Below are 21308 nucleotides of genomic sequence, written 5' to 3'. Positions count from 1 at the left end.
AGAACTTTTTTAAAAAACTGGAAATGGAGGTAAAAAGTGCTACTCTGGGGCAGCGGGTATTGTGCCTACCGGGTAACTCCATGTGAGCTGAAGGGCAAAGTCTCGAAGTCAAAGCCTAGCGCTGGCCCAATCTTCCAGATCACCTTGCCTCCTTCCTCAGTAACCCGGGAAGGGAGAGCGTCCTTGCGAGAAAAACGCTTAAAGGTCCAAATGCTCAGAGTCTGACAGAGCTTGTTGGGGAGGATCAGGCTCCACACTAAGCCTGTCAAAAAGTGAGACTTTGCTGCTGAGTGACAGCAGCCAGCAGCCATTCCCAGCTCAGGGAGGGAAGGGACTGGGGGCCCCAGAGGCGGCTCCACCATCGCCCTGCCCCAGAGCCAAATGGGCAGACTGTGATACTCAGGACAAACATGGACAACAGTCCCTCCCACCCGATGATGAAGTGTCACGGGCCTTCCCAAAGGTACCTTTTCCTAATGTGCACAACCTCTCTCAATTATTTAAATGGCCAAAATAAAACAGCGACATATTTACGGCTGCTCATTCCTAGTTCTGTCACAGAAACACATATTCTCACCCCCTCCTCTCAATGCCCCAAATACACGAAATCTCTTTCCCCTACACAGCAGTGAAGAGATCAAGATGAGAACCTTTCACCCTACGAAGAATCAGGCAGAGGATACTACCCCTAAATTCAGAATGCCTAAGTTTTGGTGTGCATCAGCAAGCACTCTACACTTCATGCACTCGGGAGACTTGGTGAACGCTCAGGATGCCATTCTGCTTACTCCATACAGTACAAATGACAGACGAAAGAGTGGTAAGAACTGGCCATTTATCAGTAAGTTTTCTGATTCCTCTAAGGTTAGAGAGTTACCGACAACAGTAACGTATGTCCCTATCTGTACATATCAAGGTCCCCACCTACACGCAGAACGCACAGCTAGCCATCTAACCCTTCCAACTTACCGCGTACACGTAGCAGATGTGACTTTGTCTGAATGCATACCTACACGTGTGTACGTATAAACAAATGCATGGCATCATGTTTTTCGCCAAAAGAGAACCAGAGCAGTAAAAAAATAGAAAGCATCCAAATTTCCCCTTCACCTGAAAGCTACAAGATCAAAAAAAAAAAAAAAAAAAAAGAAAAAAATGTTCAGATCCCATGAGAGACAACACGAGGCCAAAGGAAGGTTCTAGTACAACAAGAAGCACACTAGCAACCCCCCCTTCCCGAATGGCACGTGGGCGACATGAGTGTCTACACTCCCTTTTCTAGATGGAAAGGCATATGGCTTCTTCTTACCCAGCCAACATGAATACAATTTAAGAAAAATCAGAAAAAGTCAAGGTAACAGGCTCACTAAATATGGCTGACGGGGAAACCGAAGCCGCAAGGATATGGGCTCTCCTAAAAAAGAAATGGGAAGTTTATTTCCAGGGAAGGTTCAAAAACTCTTGAACGTAGAATGCACAAAGTCAGGTTCTTACTGCACAGAAGACAGTAATGGGACCACCAAAAAACAAGGGCACGTGACCATGTTGCGGGTGGGGTGGTGTCAACTGGTGAGCGCTGCCCCCGCCTAGGAGGCAAGAGTAGGCCGGAAGCAAAAACAGACCTGGTTCTGCTCAGACACAGAGGAGTAATCACCGTGACCCCTTCTTACTCAGGTACCAGGCACAATGGAAGCCCTGCCCTACATCTGATCCCGGGCCCCCACCAACACCCACACAAGAAACTCTGAGGAGAGAGAACACGCTAGGGGAGACAGCCAAATGGGGAAAGGAGCTCTGGAACGTCCAGTTTCTCCCCTAAGAAAAAGAGGGCAACTCAAAGGGTATTCAGGAAATGAGCTCACCCTAACCCAGGAAAGTGAGCAGAGAGTATGCATAATCTGTAAGAAGTATCTGCTTTCCTATTTAGAAATGACTTCAGAGCTGCACAGGCCCCCACTACCCACTGGGTGAGGAGGGAAGAAGAACATGGGGAGCCCGAGTCCCCTTGTCCTGGCAAAAGGGTCACTAGACGGTGTGCAGAGGCCCCAAAAGCTTCCAGAGAAGATGAGAGGTTGAGACAGACCCCTCTGCCAAAGAAGGATCAGGGTCACAGAAGGTAAAGGGCAAGGAGTATGGAGATCCTCACTTGCCATAGAAACGGAGACCCCACCCTCCTGGCTGCGAGGGGTGCAAGGGCAGGAGTAGGATGGGAACGACTGCTAGGGGCGGGGATGCTGCGCAGGCCCCCTTCCCAGGAAGGGAAGGGGGAGGGGTCACACGAGGCCCTACGGCCCGGGGACGCTCAGCAGGAGGGGGTCCCCCTGGCGGGGAGAAGCACGGGGACCCCCGCCGGCTCTGGGAGGCGCCCACGGGGCTCGAGGGTGATGCTGGACGGAGTCCGCCTGGCCCTGCCGCCCGAGAGCCAGGGGCGGCGGGGCTGAGCGCCGACCGTGCCCCCGACAGGGACCGGCCCGGGGCAGCGGGGCGCGGGGCCGGAGGGGGCCCGAGGCGGATAAACTTTCCGCCCCGTGGCCCCCACCGGGCCCGGCGCGGGGGGCGGGGGGCCGCGCCGCGGGCCCGGGAGCGGCGGGGATGCCCGGTCCGGGTGGGGGAGGCGCCGGCCCTCCCTCCGCCGGCTCCTCCTCCTCGCTGGGCCCGGCCCCCGCCCGCCGGCCCCCCGCCCCTCCGGCCCCAGCCCGCCCCCGGGTGGGGGTGTGCGGCGCCGCGCTCCGCCGCCCGGCGAGTCACCTCAGGACCCGGCCGCGCTCCGCCCCCCCACCCGCCGCCCCCTCCCCGGCCCGGGGCGCCCGCCCGCCCGCCGCCGCCGCGCCCCCGCGCTCCCGCCCGGCGCCGCCGATGCCCGGGATGTCCGGCGGGGCCGGGTCCCGCCGCCCGCCGCGCCGCCCCCGGCCCCTCACGCGCCGGCTCTTACCTTCCGGCTTGTTTTCGGCAGCCATTTCCCCTCCGCGCGCCACATCCTCCTCCTCCTCGCGACCGGGACCCCGAGCGCGCGCCTCGTACCGCCGCCGCCGCCGGCCCAGCCACCCCGCCGCCGCCGCGCACCCGCCCTGGCCCCGCCCCGCGGCCCACGCACTGCGCCCGTTGGGCCGCGCGGCTGCCACTCATACTGCCCGCCACCAATCGCCCCGCACCAGGGGTCTCACTACTCTCCGGGAGGAGCGTCCTATCCGCCCGGCCCATTGGCTGGTCACCACCCAACGGAATGAAAGGATTGGTCAAGAATCAACGCCCCCTCCCCACCCACTCCCAGGAAAGCCCGCCTTCCGGACCTAAACAAAGCTTCCCAGTGGCCAGAGTCGGAAAGAACTGCCCAGTCAGGACCCGGCCGACACCGAATATTTCCTCGAGGCCGAGACGTGGCGCTTTGATTGGGCGTTACTACAGTGTTTCCCAGGCCGTCCAGACCAATCAAAGGGGGTTCCCGGAACTCGGGAGCGGCGAAGGGAAGCCCCGCCCCCGAGCGTGACCGTCAGGAGGAAGGCGCTTTCTCATTGGCGCGCTGGGGCTTTTCCCGCGTGCTCCCGGGGCTGAAGGACGTTCCCGGGGAAGCCGCTGCCGGCGCGTGGGGTCCCGGTGGCAGTGGAGGACGCGGCGGGATCTCCGGAATCCCGCGGCCTGCCGCTGCCGGGGGACACCGCGGCCCGGGGCCTCGGGGCCGGGGTCGGCCGGGCGCCGCGCTCCGGAGCCCGGTCGGCCCGGGAGCCCGGGCGTCGCTGCCGGCCGTGGGGGAGGGGCGCGCCTCCCGCCAAACCCCGCCCCTTCCCCTCCCCCCCCGGCGCTCCGCCCCTCCCCCCCCCCCCCCACGCCCGGGCGCCCGCGCAGCCGCGGCCCCTGGCGCGGGTGCCCGGTCCGCCCGTGCCCGCCGGTGCCCGCCTTCCGTTCCCCACCCCCGGTGCGCTCCGTTGTCCCCCTTTCTGGCGGCTTAAAATACTGAAACTTTATTTTGGTCACGTTGGCCATGTGACCCACAGAGCCGATGACTCATAACTGCCTGTCCCAGGATGAGGCCGCCGAAGGAAACCTTGGAGGAGCGCTACGCCGCGGCGCGCCCGCCCGGAGGGCGAGGCAGGCCAAGTTTCCTTCGGTCCTGGGTGCAGGGTCGTGGTTCTTAGCAGCGAATGTTCCAGCGCCCGCGCTGCGTGCGGGGTGGGAGGCCAGCCTGGAAACAGGTCAGGAGCACCCCGCGGGGGACACGCGCGCCGCCGCGGCCGCTCCGGAGGGCTGTGCGCACGCGGGGGACCGGCGCCACCGGGGGTGGCGGGGTCCGGAGTGCCCCCTCCCAGGGAAATCGGCACTCGCGCACGTGGGCAGGTGATACCGGAAACAAAGAAAGGGCTGAGCCCTCCAAGTTTAAGAGAAAAAGGAAGAAAAGTTGAATGGAAAGCAGAGCTCCAACCCCTCTGTGTGGATCTTGCGTGGCTTGCAGTGGGAACATTTCATTCCTCAGATGTTAGGTTTTTTTCCCCTTCCTACCGTTGAAGACGACTAGCAGAATCAGCGAAAGGTCCTCGATCGAGAATTTTGACGTTCGGATTTGACTGCCAAAGTGAATTCTGTGCCAAGCCTAACATGCGTTCTTGTGGTGTTCACAAGTAAAAATTTAAGTTTGCCAGGAATAAAGATGTCCCAAAAGAATGCTTTGTATTAGACACTCGTTCTTCAACAAACCTTAATTTTATGAACCTCAAAAAAAATGCAAAAATTTAACAACTAGGGTGCAATATTTTATCGATCGTCATTCTTAATAGTACCTATGTTGACAATTTGAGTAGTGAAACGTCCTTAAAAGTGCTGGTGGCATTGAAAATTAGTATAACCCTTTTGAAAAGCAATTTTACTGTACGTATTAAAAGCCATAAAAAACGTCTGCATCTGTTGACCCAGTAATCTTACTTCTGGGAATCTATTCTAAGGAAATAACACTAAATGCCAAAAAAGCTATATGTGTGAAGGTATTCTTCATAGGACCACTGTATATATTACAACAAAAACTTGGAAGCATCCTAAACATGCTAATAACGTTGAGTATTTAGTAAGTACATTGTTTTATATCCACACAACGGAGCATTATGGTAGTCACAGACCTCAGAATAGCTTACCCATTGCTAGGTGAGGGGGAAACTGTTCATTTATCATATGATGTGTTTCTAGTTAAAAAAACAAAACTGGATTTTGTTAAAGGTTAATACAAAATACACTAAAGAAATAACATTCAGGTGACGAGGAATGGGGTTGTTTTTTAATTGTCTCTGTTATCTATAACATGGTCCTAACTATACAGCTTTTATAATTGAAACATGTATTGAAATTAAAACAGGATTTTATCCAGTGCCTAATGGAGGCCAGACACTGTTAGGTTCTGAGGATGTAAAGGTGAATAAAGTTGAGTGTCTCCCTCCACAGGTCTCGCAGCCTAGCAGGGGCTAACAAACACAAACAACAGGTCACAAGTCAAGCTGCAGTGGGGACGACACGGAGGTCATGAATGTCACCAGAACTTGAAATAAGCAAGGCTGTCATAGCAGAAAGCACCTGTGGGGAAGCTTCTTAGACTCGGGCAGAAATGGCAGTTTTCAAAGTGCAACCTGGAAACCTGGGGAAGTGAGGGGATCCTCGGGACTCTTTCTGTGGGTCGATAAGGTCAAAACTGTCTTCCTAACAATACTACGTCAGTCTCTTACGCATGTACGGTGTTTTCCAGAAGTCACATAATACATGACGTCAAAACAGACTGAGGGCAGAAGCAGCTAGGAGAATCTAGTTGTCTCTTATTAAGTGACATATTAAAGAGATTTGCAGAACCATAAAACAATGCTGCTCTTATCACTAACTTTTTCATTTTGGAAAACTTAGTTACTAAAAAATATGTATGTTAACATGTAATCGTTTTTTTTTTTAATGAGCTCATAAATTTCTTTTAAATTGCTGTAGAGTATATACGTGATAAACGTATCACAAACAAAAAGCTCTTTGGGGTCCTTAATAATTTTTCAGAGTGTAAAGAGATCCGAGATCAATGGGTTTGAGAACGGCTGGCCCAGAGGATGAGATGTTGGGGGTAGGCTGTGGCTGGTTGGCTGTGCTGTTGTCTAGGTGAGTTCAGGCTGCTGTAACAAGGGACCAGGAACAGTGGCTTGTAACAACTGAAACTGATTTCCCACAGATTAGAGGTCTGAGATCAGGGTGCCTCCTCCCACTGTGGAAACCAGAGAGGGGAAGCAAGTCCCCTCATGACTCTTAAAAGGGCACTAATGCCATCATGGGGCCCCACCTTCATAGCTTCATCCAATCCTCATCATCTCCCCATAGCCCCACATCTTAATACCATCACATGACTGGCAGGCTCCAACATACAAACTGGGGGGTGGGGAGGGACAAAAATATTCAGTCCATAACAGCTGGTGTTTGTCTTTGCTTGAGAGGTTACCAAGAGGTGGGCATTTCCAGTCCGGGAAGCCATTTAGAAAGTGGCTAAATGAGCCCATTTATAAAGGAGAGGAGTCGGGAGAGATGCTGGACACCCTACCCTATGAATCCTTGCCCATTTTGGCCCCAATGTTCTTCAAGGAAAGAATTCTACTGTCCAGGAACAGATGAACATAGGTAAATAAGGGGAATATTAAATGATCGCTTTCTCATCTCAAAAATCATTCTAAAAGAGTGTTCTTTCCTGGTCAGCATAATTACAGTGATTGTGTATCATGACAGGTGATGAAGATAAGACTGCCAGGACTTGAACATAGTATTGGAAGTCCTAGCCTCAGGAATCAGACGACAAAAAGAAATAAACGACATCCAAATTGGCAAGCAGGAAGTCAAACTTTCACTCTTTGCAGACAACATGATACTCTATATGGAAAACCCAAAAGAGTCCACCGAAAAGCTGCTAGAACAGATCCATAAATTCATCAAAGTCTCAGGATATAAAATCAATGCACAGAAATTGGTTGCATTTCTATACACCAATAATGAAGCAGCAGAAAGAGAAATCAAGGAATCGATCCCATTTACAATTGCACCAAAAACCATAAAATACCTAGGAATAAACCCAACCAAAGAGGAGGAAAATCTATACACTGAAAACTATAGAAAGCTTATGAAAGAAATTGAAGAAGACACTAAAAAAGGGAAAAATATTCCATGCTCATGGATAGGAAGAACAAATATTGTCAAAATGTCAACATACCCAAAGCAATCTACATATTCAATGCAATCCCTATCAAAATAACACCAGGAGTCTTCATAGAGCCACAACAAACAATCCTAAAACTTGTATGGAACCAGAAAAGACCCCGAATAGCCAAAGAAATCTTGAAAAAGAAAACCAAAGCTGGAGGCATCACAATTCCAGACTTCAGGGTGTATTACAAAGTTGTAATAATCATCAAGACAGTATGGTACTGGCACAAAAACAGACACTTAGATCAGTGGAATTGAATAGAGAACCCAGAAATGGACCCACAAACATATGGCCAACTAATCTTTAACAAAGCAGGAGACGAATAGCCAATGAAATAAAGACAGTCTCCTCAGCAAATGGTGCTGGACAGAGACATGCAGAAGATTGAAACTGGACCACTTTCTTACACCATGCATAAAAATAAACTCAAAATGGATGAAACACCTAAATGTAAGACAGGAAGCCATCAAAATCCTAGAGGAGAAAGCAGGCAAAAACCTCTTTGACCTCGGCCACAGCAACTTCTTACTCAACACGTCTCCAGAGGCAAGGGAAACAAAAGCAAAAATGAACTACTGGGACCTCATCAAAATTAAAAGCTTCCACACGGTGAAGGAAACAATCAGCAAAACTAAAAGGCAACCAACAGAATGGGAGAAGATATTTTCAAAGCACATATCAGATAAAGGATTAGTATCCAAAATCTATAAAGAACTTATCAAACTCAACACCCAAAAAATCATACAGTGAAGAAATGGGCAAAAGACATGAATAGACTCTTTTCCGGAAGAAGACATTCAAGTGGCTAACGGACACATGAAAAGATGCTCAATATCACTATTCATCACAGAAAGACCAATCAAAACCACAATGAGATACCACCTCACACCAGTCAGAATGGCTAAAATTAACAACTAAGGCAACAACAGATGTTGGCGAGGATGTGGAGAAAGAGGATCTCTTTTGCACCGCTGGTGGGAATGCAAACTGGTGCAACCACTCTGAAAAACAATATGGAGGGGGGCGCCTGGGTGGCTCAGTCGGTTGGGCCTCCGACTTCAACTCAGGTCACGATCTCGTGGTCTGTGAGTTCGAGCCCCGCGTCGGGCTCTGGGCTGATGGCTCAGAGCCTGGAGCCTGCTTCTAATTCTGTGTCTCCCTCTCTCTTTGCCCCTCCCCCGTTCATGCTCTGTCTCTCTCTGTCTCAAAAACAAACATTAAAAAAAAAAATTAAAAAAAAAAACCAATATGGAGGTTCCTCAAAAAATTAAAAATAGAACTACCCTACGACCCAGCAATTGCACTACTGTTATTTATCTAAAGGATACAGGTGTGCTGTTTTGAAGGGTCACATGCACCCCAATGTTTATAGCAGCACTATCAACAATAGGCAATGTATGGAAAGAGCCCAAATGTCCATTGACAGATGAATGGGCAAAGCAGTTATGGTATGTATGTATATATGTGTGTGTGTGTGTGTGTGTGTGTGTGTGTGTGTGTGTGTATGTATACACACACACACAATGGAGTATTACTCAGCAATCAAAAAGAATGAAATTTTGCCATTTGCAACAATGTGGATAGAACTAGAATGTATTATGCTAAGCAAAATTAGTCAAAGACAAATACATGACTTCACTCATATGTGGAATGTAAGACACAAAACAGATGAACCTAAGGGAAGGGAAGCAAAAAATATAACACCAGGGAAGGGAACAAACCATAAAAGACAAATATAGTGAACAAACTGAGGCCTGCTGGAGGGGTTGTGGGAGGGAGGATGGGCTAAATGGGCAAGGAGCATTAGGGAAGACACTTCTTGGGATGAACACTGGGTGTTCTATGTAGGGAATGAATCACTGGATTCTACTCCTGAAATTATTATTGCACTATATCTAACTAACTTGGGTGTAAATTCAAAAGAAATAATAATAAATAAATTTAAAAAAAAAAAAAAGAGTGCCAGGACTTGCTTCCTTAAACTGGAAGTTACTGGATTTGACACAGGAAAGCATATACTGAACCCACTTCAGAGGCTTAAAGACTCCTGCTCACTCTTTCCCAACCCAGGACAAGGAAGAGCTGAGTTCTTCTACCCATGACTCCTTAGCTTTGGAAGGGCTACATTGTTCAAAGTAATACTGTCCTAAAGTTCTACTTCCAAAAAAGTTTCTCCCCTTGCTTTCTCTTTAATTATTTTTTTTTTATTTTGAGATCACTACAGCTTTGCAAGCAGTTGTAAGAAAAAATACAAGAGATCCCGTACCCCCTTGCCTTTTTAAGACAAAACATAATGAAAACTTGTGAGCTTTAGCAGAACAAACCTTTTTCCCTAGATATCCTGTTTTTCCAATCCTGCAAACCCCCATCTTTCCTCCTTTCTACAACCTGCCTGCCTCCACGCACAGAATGTCAGCCGTTGTCATCTGGAAAAGTCTGCTCTCGGTGAGCAAAGTACAGGCTTGTCAGTCCACACATAATGAGCTCTTTAGGCCTAGTAAGGCTAAATTTCAGCTCATTTGAAATGTAATTTGAACATAAGAGTCCTGCTCTGTGGACAAAGAATCTGTTGAAATTTTGAACATTTTCTTTTTATTTCCTTTACTAAGTACAGCCAAGTCAGCAGGGACCGGATGTCTAAGGCTAAGGATCAACCACACCACTTCTGGTGGGTTTGTTTTCCTTTTAGTATTAGAACCCAGAATAGAACATTATCCTTGTGATAGTGGTTCCAAGAGATGTTATCTAAACGACAGCTTTAATTGCAAAACCTTCCCACAACTAACTAAAATTTAAATAAAAGTTGGCGGGGGTGGGGGGGACCTTTCCACATCACCCAGCTATTGCATAAAACAGGCCTGAGTGCACCCGCTCTCCACGGACCCTCCTTGGACTTAACAGCTAAGTGCCTTTGACAGGATGTCTGTCATCGTCATGCCCTACTTAAAAAATCAATCCAGTTTTTTCTGGACTTTCCCTTTAAAACTAGAGTCTTGGGGCACCTGTCTGGCTCAGTTGGTGGAGCATGTGACTCGATCTTGCAGCTGTACGTTCGAGCCCCACGTTGGGTGTAGACATTACTTAAGGGGCGCCTGGGTGGCGCAGTCGGTTAAGCGTCCGACTTCAGCCAGGTCACGATCTTGCGGTCCGTGAGTTCGAGCCCCGCGTCAGGCTCTGGGCTGATGTCTCAGAGCCTGGAGCGTGTTTCCGATTCTGTGTCTCCCTCTCTCTCTGCCCCTCCCCGTTCATGCTCTGTCTCTCTCTGTCCCAAAAAAAATAAATAAACGTTGAAAAAAAATTTAAAAATAAAATCTTTTAGGGGTGCCTGGGTGGTTCAGTCGGTTAAGTATCTGACTTCGGCTCAGGTCATGATCTCACGGTTCATGAATTTGAGCCCCGAGTCAGGCTCTGTGCTGACAGCTGGAGCCTGCTTCGGATTCTGTGTCTCCCTCTCTCTCTGCCCCTTCCCCGCCTCAAAAATAAACATTAAAAAATTTTTTTAAGTAAAAAATAAAATCTTCTACATTCATTCATTCATTCATTAAAACTAAAGTCTCTTCCCTCCTTCTTGAGCTTTCTGGTATTACAGCCTAATCCATTGTTATTGAATTTGAACTCAAGATCAAAGAAATGGCTACTTTTTTTTAAAGAGGGAAATGGTTAAAGAGACCGGCTTTGCTGGTTCAGAAGGGTACATAGGCAAAGAACTTAACGACTTCAGAAGCTAACAGACTTAGGAGACCAGGAAGCTACCTCTGCTTTCTGGACCCCAGCGAGATACCAGTAGGGCCCCCAGACTCTCTGTAGAGCAAGGACTTGTGGGCAGCAGTCTAATTGGAGGGAGGGGCAAAAGTACTTAGTATCTGCCCTGCAACCCCCACTTACACATTCATTGTCTATTTGTATGGTTCCAGGAGGCGAATAGAGACAGTAGGGCTGCTCATCACCCTCTGGCCACCACTGAAGGCTGGTGAGAGTATCTGGAAGGTTCCTAGGTTTTGTTTGTTTTCTTATTTGCCTCAACACTTTCCATTGTAATTTATTTTGCCTTTCAGTCTTCCAAGGAAACTTTAATTAGTTGTTGAAAATAAAGTGACCTGTCAAAACACCTGAAGGAGAAAGCTGCTGATTACCTATCAGTACTGTTGTCTCTGATGGGCATTGAGGCGCACCCAAGAAAAATCAGCCTGCTGCCATCTACCAGAGCCCATAAGCACAGCATGGACTCACAGGCATTTAACTGTCATGAACTTCTCCATTTTTCGAATGAAGTCAGCAATTTCTTTTTCTTTAAGTATTAAGCTGTGGGATATTATGCAGCCATTAAAAAGATGGGGGTAGCAGTGTACAAGTGGCTCAGTCAGTTGGACGTCCCACTCTTGATTTTGTATCAGATCATGATCCCAGTTTCGCGGGATCGAGCCCCGTGGGGGATGCCATGCTGAGCGTGGAGCCTGCTTGGAATTCTCTCTGTCTCTCTTCTCTGTCTCCCTCTGCCCCTCTCCCCAGCTTGTGCTCATGCTCTAAATAAATAAATAAATAAATAAATAAATAAATAAATAAAGGGTACTGCCATGTAAGTTTCTCCAGCTTAGCTGTTGAATTGGAACAAAGCAAGACACAGGGCATGATGTATACTGCTCTCATACTACACAATCATAACATCTATTGTACATAGAATATTGCACATATTCTAGCATGTACAGAAAACATTTCTGGAAGGATAACAAGAAACCTAAATACTACCTAAATTTTCCTTTGAGAGTAAAACAGAAAAAAGAAATACGGCTTACTCTTCATTTGATATGGTTTAAGTCTTTCTTACCATGTGCATCTACCCAACAAATATTTATTGGGTGCCTACGATATACCAGCTACTGATTCTAGGTGTGGGGATACAGCAGTGAACAAAACAGACAAAATCCCTGCCTTCGTGGAGCTGGCACCGAGGGAGGAAAGACAGATGATAAGCAAATACATGATCAAAGGTTAGAGAATGATAGATGCTTACAGAAAAATGAAGTAGGACAAGAGGGTGCTGTTTTAGATAGGGCGATGTCCCTGAAGAAAGCAAGAGTGAGCCATGCAGTTACCAGGTAGAAGAACATCCCAAGCAGAAGAAACCGAAGGTGCAAAAGCCCCGTGGCAAATGCACGCCTGGTGTGTCACAGAGACTGCAATGAGGCCATTCGGGAAGAGTGCAGGACTTGAATCCAAAGAGGAATCTGAGGCCAGATCCCACAGGACTTTGAATCCATGGTAAAAGGTTTGGACTTTATTCCGAGGGTCCTAGAAAGTCTATGGAGGGTACTGAGCTGGGAGTATACTTCAGTGGTGTTTTTTAAAAAATCACTCTGGGGCACCTGGGTGGCTCAGTCTGTTGGGCGTCCTGACTTCGGCTCAGGTCGTTATCTCCCGTGGGTTCAAGTCCTGCATTGGGCTCTGTGCTCACAGCTTGGAGCCTGGAGCCTGTTTCAGATTCTGTGTCTCCCTCACTCTCTGCCCCTCCCCCGCTCGTGCTCTGTCTGTCAAAAATAAACATTTTTTTTATTAAATAAATAAATCACTCTGACATGAGGTGGAGAATAGGCTCTAAGGGGGTAAGAGAGGAAGCAGAGACACTCAGCAGGCGATTATTACAGTCGGGATCTGATGGTGGCTCAAACAAGGTGTATTAGTTTCCTGTGGCTGCTGTAACAAATTACCTTAGTGATTTAGAACAACAGAAATTTATTCTTTTACAATTCTGGAGGCCAAAAGTCCAAAATCTGTTACATTGGGCCAAATTTAAGGTGTTGGCAGGGCTGTGCTCCCTCTGAAGGCTCCAGGGAAAATCCATTCCTTGCCTCTTCCAGCTTCTAACTGGCTGATGGCCACATCACTCCAATCTTCAAGGCCAGCATCTTCAAAACTCTCTCTGCCTCATCTCCACATTGTTCGTGTGTGTGTGTGTGTGTGTGTGTGTGTGTGTGTGTGTGACAGACAGACAAACAGAATCTCCCTCCGCCTCTCTCTTAAAAGGACAGTTATAATGGCATTTAGAGACCACCCAGATAATCCAGGACCATCTCACTCATCTTAAGATCCTTTTTGTAAAGTTTGTTTGTTTGTTTGTTTGTTTGTTTGTTTGTTTTGAGAGACAGAGAGAACATGAAAAGGAGGGAGAGAGAGGAGAGAGGGAAGGAATCCCAAGCAGGCTCCATGCTGTCAGAACAGAGCCAAATGCAGAGCTTGAACTCCCGAACCATGAGATCATAACCTGAACCAAAATCAAGAGTGGGTCACTTAACCAACTGGGCCACCCAGGCGCCCCATCCATCTCAAGATCCTTAACCATGCTGGCAAAGACCCTTTTTCAAAATAAGGTAACATTTACAGGTTCCAGGGATTATGACCTGATATCTTTGGAGGCCATTGTTCAGTCCAAGGGTTAGCAAAAAAACATTTTTTTTCAATAAAGGACCAGATAGTAAATATTTAAGCTTTGCAAACCCTGTAATCTCTGTCATAACTACTCAACTGTTACACCTGCTGTGGCAGTGCAAAAGCAACCATGGACAATATCTAAACAAATGGCCATGGCTATGTTCCAAATGAACTTTATTTACAAAAACGGGAGGCAGGTCATAGACCAAGATGGGGGACTTAAGAGAGAGGTGGATTTGGACTATGTATTGAAGGTAGAGATATTGCTTGGGTTTTGCTAAAGCATAGGATGTGAAGGATAAAGGAAAGAAGTGCTTTGGGCCAAGGTTTGGCTCCTAGGATATTGGCCTCAGCAATTGAGTTGGTAAGTGTTGCCACTTAAAGATTGGGGAGAAGCAAGTTTAGGAGAGGCATCCAGAATTCCATTTAGGACATGTTAATTCTGAAATGCATATCAGATATCCAGGTGGAGACATCAAGAAGGCGACCAGATATATGCATGTGAGGCACAGAGAGGTTGCGGCTGGAGATACAAATCGGGGAGCAATCAGCATCCAATGGCATCTAAGACCATGGGACTGATGAAGGTTTCCTAGGGCATTGGGAGTATAATTTACTCTCTTACTCATCATTTTCAAAAAGCTTATAAAAATCATGACTCTCTGGGCACCTGGGCGGCTCAGTCACTTAAGCATTCAACTCTTGGTTTCAGCTCAGGTCATGATTTCACGGTTCGTGAGATTGAGCCCCACATCAGGCTCTGAGCTGACAATGCTGAGCCTGCTTGGGATACTCTGTCTCCCTCTCTCTCTGGCTTCCCCAGTTCTCTCTCTCTCTCTCTCTCTCAAAATAAATAAGCTTTAAAAAAATTATGACCCTCACACAAAGATACAGTGAGTGCGTGTCGAGAATTGTCTCTAGCTCCTTAGGTTATGGGGGAACCAGTAAGATACTGACACCAGTTGGAAGAAGAATTTGAAGAAGAGAGGTATATTTATAGGCAAGCAGGAATGCGTGGTCCAAGATGCAAAAGTGGTTCAATCCTATGGCGCAATGAAGTGTCATGTTTTCCTGAGGGCAGAACTCAGTTGTGTCTACGGGTAAGAATCTTCTGTATTCTTCACAGATTTCTGCTCCTACCAGGTCCACAGAAAGGCAGTTAAATGTGTTCACTCCAGGGGTGCCTGGGTGGCTCAGTCAGTTAAGTATCTGACTCTTGATCTCAGCCTCAGGTCATGATCTCACGGTTTGTGGAATAGAACCCCACACTGGGCTCTGTGCTGATGGTGGGGAGCCTGCTTGGGACTCTCTCTCTCTCTCTCTCTCACTCTCTGCCCCTCTCCCCCTCTCAAAATAGACATTTTTTTATGAAGGTCCTCACTCCGGTAGAATCACACCCTCCCCAGAGGGTCCCCCAGACAATGCCCAATGCTTTGCTAAAAGGACAATCTTGCTCGTTTCCAAATCTTGGACAACCTTTCCTGTTCCTGTGATTCCACATTTATTGAGCACCTACTAAGTGACAGGCACCATTCAGTGCAATGAAAGTACATCACTGAACAGAAAACACATATTTCTGCTTTCCTGATGCTCACCTTCTAGGGAAGGCAATAAACATAATAAAGAAAATCTATAGTATGTGAGAAGTCCATAAATGGTACAGAAAAAAAAAAGTGGAGCAGGTCAGAGGGGATCAGGAGGACCAGAGTTGGGGAGATGTAGTTTGAAATAGAAATGGTCAGGTCAAAGGCCAATTAGCACAGCAGGTTAGATCAGGGTGCTGACAGAAAGCGTCAGGGTAGATATCATCGTGAACTTGACCTTGGCAGGACGAGTGGGGAGTCTGCCTGGCTCTGTCGGTGGGGCATGGGACTCTTGATCTCAGGGTTATGGGTTTGAGCCCCATGCTGGGTGTAGAGATTACATACATACATACATACATACATAAATTTTTAAAAATTGACATTCGGGGGCACCTGGATGGCTCAGTCGCTTTAGTGTCCGACTTCCACTCAGGTCATGATCTCACACTCCGTGAGTTTGAGCCCCCACATCGGGCTCTGTGCTGACAGCTCGGAGCCTAGAGCCTGCTTCGGATTCTGTGTCTCCCTCTCTCTCTGCCACTCCCCTGCTCTCTCTCTCTCTCTCTCTCTCTCTCTCTTTCTCTCTCTCTCAAAAATAAATAAACATTAACAAAATTTTTTTAATTGACATTTGGGCAAAGAGTTGAAAGAGCTGAGGTAGTTAACCTCATGGATATCAGGGAGAAGTTTGCTTAAAAGACAAAAAGCATTTGGAATTTTTTTTAATTTTTTTAACATTTGTTCATTTTTGAAAGACAGAGACAGAGCATGAGCAGGGAAGGGGCAGAGAGAGGAAGACACCGAATCCAAAGCAGGCTCCAGTCTCTGAGCTGTCAGCACAGAGCCCGACGCGGGGCTCCAACCCGTGAACCGTGAGAGATCACGACCTGAGCCGAAGTCGGAGGCTCAACCGACTGAGCCACCCAGGAGCCCCATATTTGGAATTTTTAAAAAAGAAGGTTAATTTTGTTTTTAATTAGTGAAGGAAAAAAATGTAAGCAGTAAAATTTGAGTCATAGATTGAGCCAAAACAGTTTGTTTCCCTGCCGGCGACGCCTTCTTTCCGATTCTAAGCAGACTGTGATGCCGTGGGTACAAGATAAATGTTAATCAGAAGGATGATTCTAACAGTCCTGATCTCTTCGCCCTTTTCAGAGTGAAAATTGGCTCTTCTTTCTCATTGGAGAGGAGTCCCATCTGCCTTGCTCTCCCACCCACAAAGAATTTGACTGCATGTGTGACAAATACTTAGAGGAAAAATTAAACTTTTAGTAGTAAATAGCAATTCAAACATAGGTTTCTCGAAAGAGAATTTGCTGGTTAATGGAAGCACTGCTCTGGAGTAGACCCGGAACTCCTGATGTGGTTTCTAAAACTCTGCGATAGTAAACATAGGAAAATGAAGTTTTGTTTCTCTGTTCTCTGTTGGTGTTGGGGGTGGGGGGCGGTGCTGGGATTATTTCCATTTTAATTCAAACTGTAAAGCAGAGCCTCAAGACCTGGGCAAAGCTTTCTCACAGCACAATTTTCTTCTGTGACAAAAGATTTCTTTCTTTTTCATCTTGTCAAACATAATCACTCACAGATAAAGTCAATTTGCTCTTTTTGCCTTCGTGTTGGGCTATTTCCTTTTGCCAGCTGACTAACGTTTTCTAGGGCAGGTTGGAATTAATCATTCAGCGCCCTGAGATTTTTCAGGCCAGCCGGGACTGAGGATTCGAAACAATAAAATCCACAGTTCGCCCTCTGACAAAGGACCTCACACTTGGCAAGGAGTGGACCACAAACCACCTTAGAAAACAACAGTTTGGGGGCGTCTGGGGGGCTCAGTCAGTTGAGCGTCTGACTTCGGCTCGGGTCACGATCTCACAGCTTGTGAGTTCGAGCCCCGCATCGGGCTCTGTGCTGACAGCTCAAAGACTGGAGCCTGCTTCGGATTTGGTGTCTTCCTCTCTCTGCCCCTCCCCCACTTGCACTCTGTCTCTCTCTCAAAAATAAAAATAAACATAGGAAAATTTTTTAAAAAAAGAAAAAAAGGGGCGCCTCGGTGGCTCAGTCGTTTGGGCATCGACTTCAGCTCAGGTCATGAGCCGGTTCGTGAGTTCAGGCTCCACGTCGGGCTCTGTGCTAACAACTCAGAGCCTGGAGCCTCGGATTCTGTGTCTCCCTCTCTGCCCCACCCCCACTTGTGCTCCAACTCTGTCAAAAATAAATACACGTTAAAAAAAGTTTTTTTTTTTTTGAAGAGAAAAACGGTTGGGAAAATTTCACCTAATAAATAGCCCAGTCCTGATTCTCCGGATCTGGAAAATGTGCTCATTTGTCACCCTAACTAGAAGTCATTTGGTGCTAATTATTCTAGAACTGGTGGCCATTCTCCACTTCCCCAAGGGGCCTCCCCCTCAAGTGCAAGCACACTTCATTGTTTTATCTGTGACAAACCCCAAGCCTGCCTTGTGGGGTTTCAACCCGGAGGCTCTGGGCCCTGAATGCTGGTTCTCCACTCACTGTCTTCGAGTGACCTGAAACGCCATGATCTTGCTACCAGGCTGGAGCCTTCGCAGGCCCCTCCGGCAGAGCCAACCTCCTCCTGCCTGTGCTCAAAAACCCGGGCCACTTGCCCTTCTCACGTCTGGAGCTTCAGGCCCAAGAGGCAGAATGCGGTGCCCAGCGCACAGGAACAGCAGGCCGAGAGCAGCCAGGCTTTTAGGCCAGCCGGCCAGGGTGCTAGAATAAATGTCAAGGGATATTTGCTGCAAAGAGGCTCCAGAAATAATGTAAAATTGTTCTGTCCTTTTAAAAATGGAAAATGCCTTGGCAGGGTGATATATTATTTGCCTGGCTGCATTTTCTCTCTGTCTCCGTCAAGGCTTGGAAAGGACTGGCACTTCTGCCTTTTCAAGCGGAGCTCAGTGTAACTGGACCACATCTAATGCCTGTACGATGCAAATGAAGATTGAAAGTGTTGTTTCCTTTGATGTGTGTGACTAAATGCTCAAAGGGGATATTTTCTTTTCGATCCTCCAGTGGATAGAGCCTCTTTAAAAATACCTGTTGGCTCCCTTTCCCCACTGGCGATTGCCGTAATTCCTGCAATGGAGACGGAGGTTGGGTACAGTCATGATGAATGTCTTTCTCTGAGAAGAATCCCCTGCTCGTGTTTGCAATGATTGTTAAAGCCCGGGAGGGAATTCAGAAGCGTGAAAGGCACGTTAATGATGGGTGTCTGCAATGAGCCACTCAGGCTTTCCTGGAAAAGTCCAGAGAGCGCATTTTAAGAGCGAAGTTGGGGAGGTGGATGAGTCACGGCCGGGCTTTGCGGTGACGCCAGCTCTTTCTGGCGCCCAGTGGCACAAAGGGCCCGGGAAGCTGGTGGGACCCCCGTTGGCGAGAGAGGCTGACCCACAGGTTGGCCGTCCCGTCTTACCCCTCATCTCCTCTGCCAGCGGCCGAAACGATCCTCAACGGTGCCGGGGGAATCCTAGCTCTTCTCTGAATCTGGGTGGTTTCTGGAGACACACAAACACACGCAAGGAAATTAATAGCTCTGAGCGTTGTCAGAGCTCCCAGCCTCCAAACTGGCTGAGCTGGGCGCCTTGAACCACTTTCGAAATGAGAAGAAGCCGAACCGTGATCCCACCTCAGCTACTTTGTCCTCCACACCCATGTTCAGCAAGGCAATCTACAAGAGACACTTCCATGGGAAAGCAAACACAAACAAACAAACATTTGGATCCATCTGGGACATTTCCTTTACTTTTCATGTCACCTCCTTCCTCCTGTTCCCTGGTACATGTTTATAGTGTCTCACCCGGGGAGGAAGCTGGAACGCGGATTGTTCTGGAGATGGGAGACTAGTGGGGAGGTCCAGGATAACAGGGGCTCGTCACATCCCGTTGCTCAGGGACCTGAGCAATAAATAATGAATGAAGAATGAGTGAATGAATGAATGAATGAATAGCCCAGCCCTATCCAGAGGAACCACATTGTTTCGGGGGCAGGAAATTCACATAGAGAGGCAAGAAAGGTAGCCCTTGAGTGGATGCTGTGCTAATCTGCTCCAGCAGCCATAACACGGTGCCATCGACAGGGTGGGGCTTACATAACAGAAAGTTACTTTCTCACAATTCTGGAGGCTGGATGTCACAGAGCAGGGGTCGGCAGGTTTCGTGCCTCCTGAGGCCTCTCTCTCTGGTTTGTAGGTAGCTGTCTCCTCCAGTGTGCCCTTGCAAGATCTTCCCTCTGCACACAAGCATTCTTGGTGTCTCTGTGAGTCCCAATTTCCACTTCTTAGAAGGAAGCTGGTCCTACTCAATTAGGACCCACCCTATTGAGCTCATTTTAATAGAACCACCCTTTTCAAGGTCCTGTCTCCAAATATAGTCACATTCTGAGGCACCAAGGGTTAGGGCTTCAAGGTACCAATCTTTTTTTTATTTACTTACTTTTTTTTTTTTCAACGTTTATTTATTTTTGGGACAGAGAGAGACAGAGCATGAACCGGGGGAGGCGCAGAGAGAGAGGGAGACACAGAATCGGAAACAGGCTCCAGGCTCTGAGCTGTCAGCACAGAGCCCGACGCGGGGCTCAAACTCACGGACCGCGAGATAGTGACCTGGCTGAAGTCGGACGCTTAACCGACTGCGCCACCCAGGCGCCCCTATTTACTTACTTTTTAAAATGTCTATTGATATTTGAGAGAGAGAGAGAGAGAGAGAGAGAGAGAGCACAGCAGGGGGTGGACAGAGAGAGGGTGCGAGGATCTGAAACGGGCTCTGTGCTGACAGCAAAAACCCTGATGTGGGGCTTGAACTTACGAACCGTAAGACCATGACCTGAGCCGCAGTTGGACACTTCACGGACTGAGTCACCCAGGTGCCCCCAATACGTTGGTGCTTCTTAATGCAAAAGAGCACTGGTCTCCCTTTCCTGCCCTGTTAGCTGGGGCTACATTCTCCAGGCCTTTCATCCAAAACATGTTATGCAAGTATCCCTTCAGTGTAAACCCTGATGTACTTTTGTCTTTTAAGATCCTGGTTTCCTTCCTCTCTTCTTTCGTCCGTGTCCTGAGAGGCAGCATGATATGTCAGCAGGTGCCGGTGGCCTCCTGGCTCTGCCCGTGCACGCTGTTGCCTGGCAGGTGTCTTGACGTTGCTGAGGGCCCCCTCATCTGCAGGAGGGGCCCGATCGTCCCCGCCCTGCCTGCCTCACAGTATCACTGTGATGATCTCACAATGTCATGTTTATGTGTCCAACCGGCTACATGTGCCTGCCGAGGTGTATAAATCTCAGAATAAACAAGTCCATCTTTCTCAAGCATCTGTTTTAAAATATGATCGTTATATTAAAATAAGCACAGATGCATTAGGAAGCAGAACAAAAAAATTGGCATGAAACGCAAATAAAACTGAAGATTTCAAATAAAATGTGTCCTTGCTGCTGCCTATGTGTTTCTGTCGTCCCGGGTACTGGGGTGGGGCTGGGGGAGCTGGAGCAATGCTAGTATGCCATGAAGATGTATGAGGCCGCTCTCCAGGTACTGATAGGGAACAATTGCCAAGATATATTACAAAGTGAAAAAATCCAGGTGCAGAACAAGGTGTTACCATTTGTTTAAAAAAAAGCAGGGGGCGTGTGGGTATTTATAAATGCTCGTGAATGCCAAGCACACTTTGGAGTCATACAAGGAAACCCGTAACGGGGTTACCTCGGAGATAAAGACCTGGGGGCCTGGGAGACAGGGATGGGAAGGAGACCTCTCACCATGAACCTTCCTGTATGACCTGATTTTTCAAAACATATATGGAGTACCTGTTTTTAAAATGCATTGTTTTTAAAAGCCACAGTTCCTATTTTAAAATTAATTCATTACCGTTATTCAGATGATAGTCATCAGAGTTACGTGGAGTATATGAGTACATGAACTATATGAGTTACATGAATATGTGGCTATATGAACCACATGAGTTATATAGAGTATTTGGGTACGTGAATATATAGAGTAACGAATATATGGAGTTTGTGAATATTCAGGGTGAGACACCTTGGATGCAGCCCTGGGCAATGCTAACATTGATGAAGTGATTGGATTGGAGACT

General features: G+C 47.9%; 1 protein-coding gene and 1 long non-coding RNA gene across 19 annotated transcripts in view; both read right to left on the bottom strand.

Moving 5' to 3' along the window:
- The window catches only part of CAMTA1 (calmodulin binding transcription activator 1), an 853369-nt gene extending 850293 nt beyond the window's left edge, over nucleotides 1-3076 (bottom strand). For 17 of the 18 annotated variants that reach the window (XM_053206405.1, XM_053206447.1, XM_053206438.1 and 14 more), the window contains exon 1: nucleotides 2933-3076. In XM_053206405.1, coding sequence (XP_053062380.1) covers nucleotides 2933-2957 — 25 coding nt within the window. In that variant the 5' untranslated portion in view covers nucleotides 2958-3076. The remainder of the gene's footprint in view (nucleotides 1-2932) is intronic. The other variant, XM_053206435.1, reaches the window with a different exon arrangement.
- A 14344-nt stretch (nucleotides 3077-17420) lies between these two features.
- On the bottom strand, nucleotides 17421-21001 carry LOC113599564 (uncharacterized). Its single transcript, XR_008291817.1, has 3 exons — nucleotides 20227-21001; nucleotides 19336-19477; nucleotides 17421-19118 (listed from the first exon to the last, which is right to left on the bottom strand). It is a non-coding gene; the product is annotated as an uncharacterized LOC113599564 (long non-coding RNA).
- Nucleotides 21002-21308: the final 307 nt, after the last annotated feature.

The sequence above is a fragment of the Acinonyx jubatus genome, chromosome C1 (genome assembly GCF_027475565.1).
Source record: "Acinonyx jubatus isolate Ajub_Pintada_27869175 chromosome C1, VMU_Ajub_asm_v1.0, whole genome shotgun sequence".
Lineage (NCBI taxonomy): Eukaryota > Metazoa > Chordata > Mammalia > Carnivora > Felidae > Acinonyx > Acinonyx jubatus.
The sequence above is the reverse complement of the archived record's forward strand: the minus strand, read 5'-3'. Positions and strand labels throughout refer to the sequence as shown.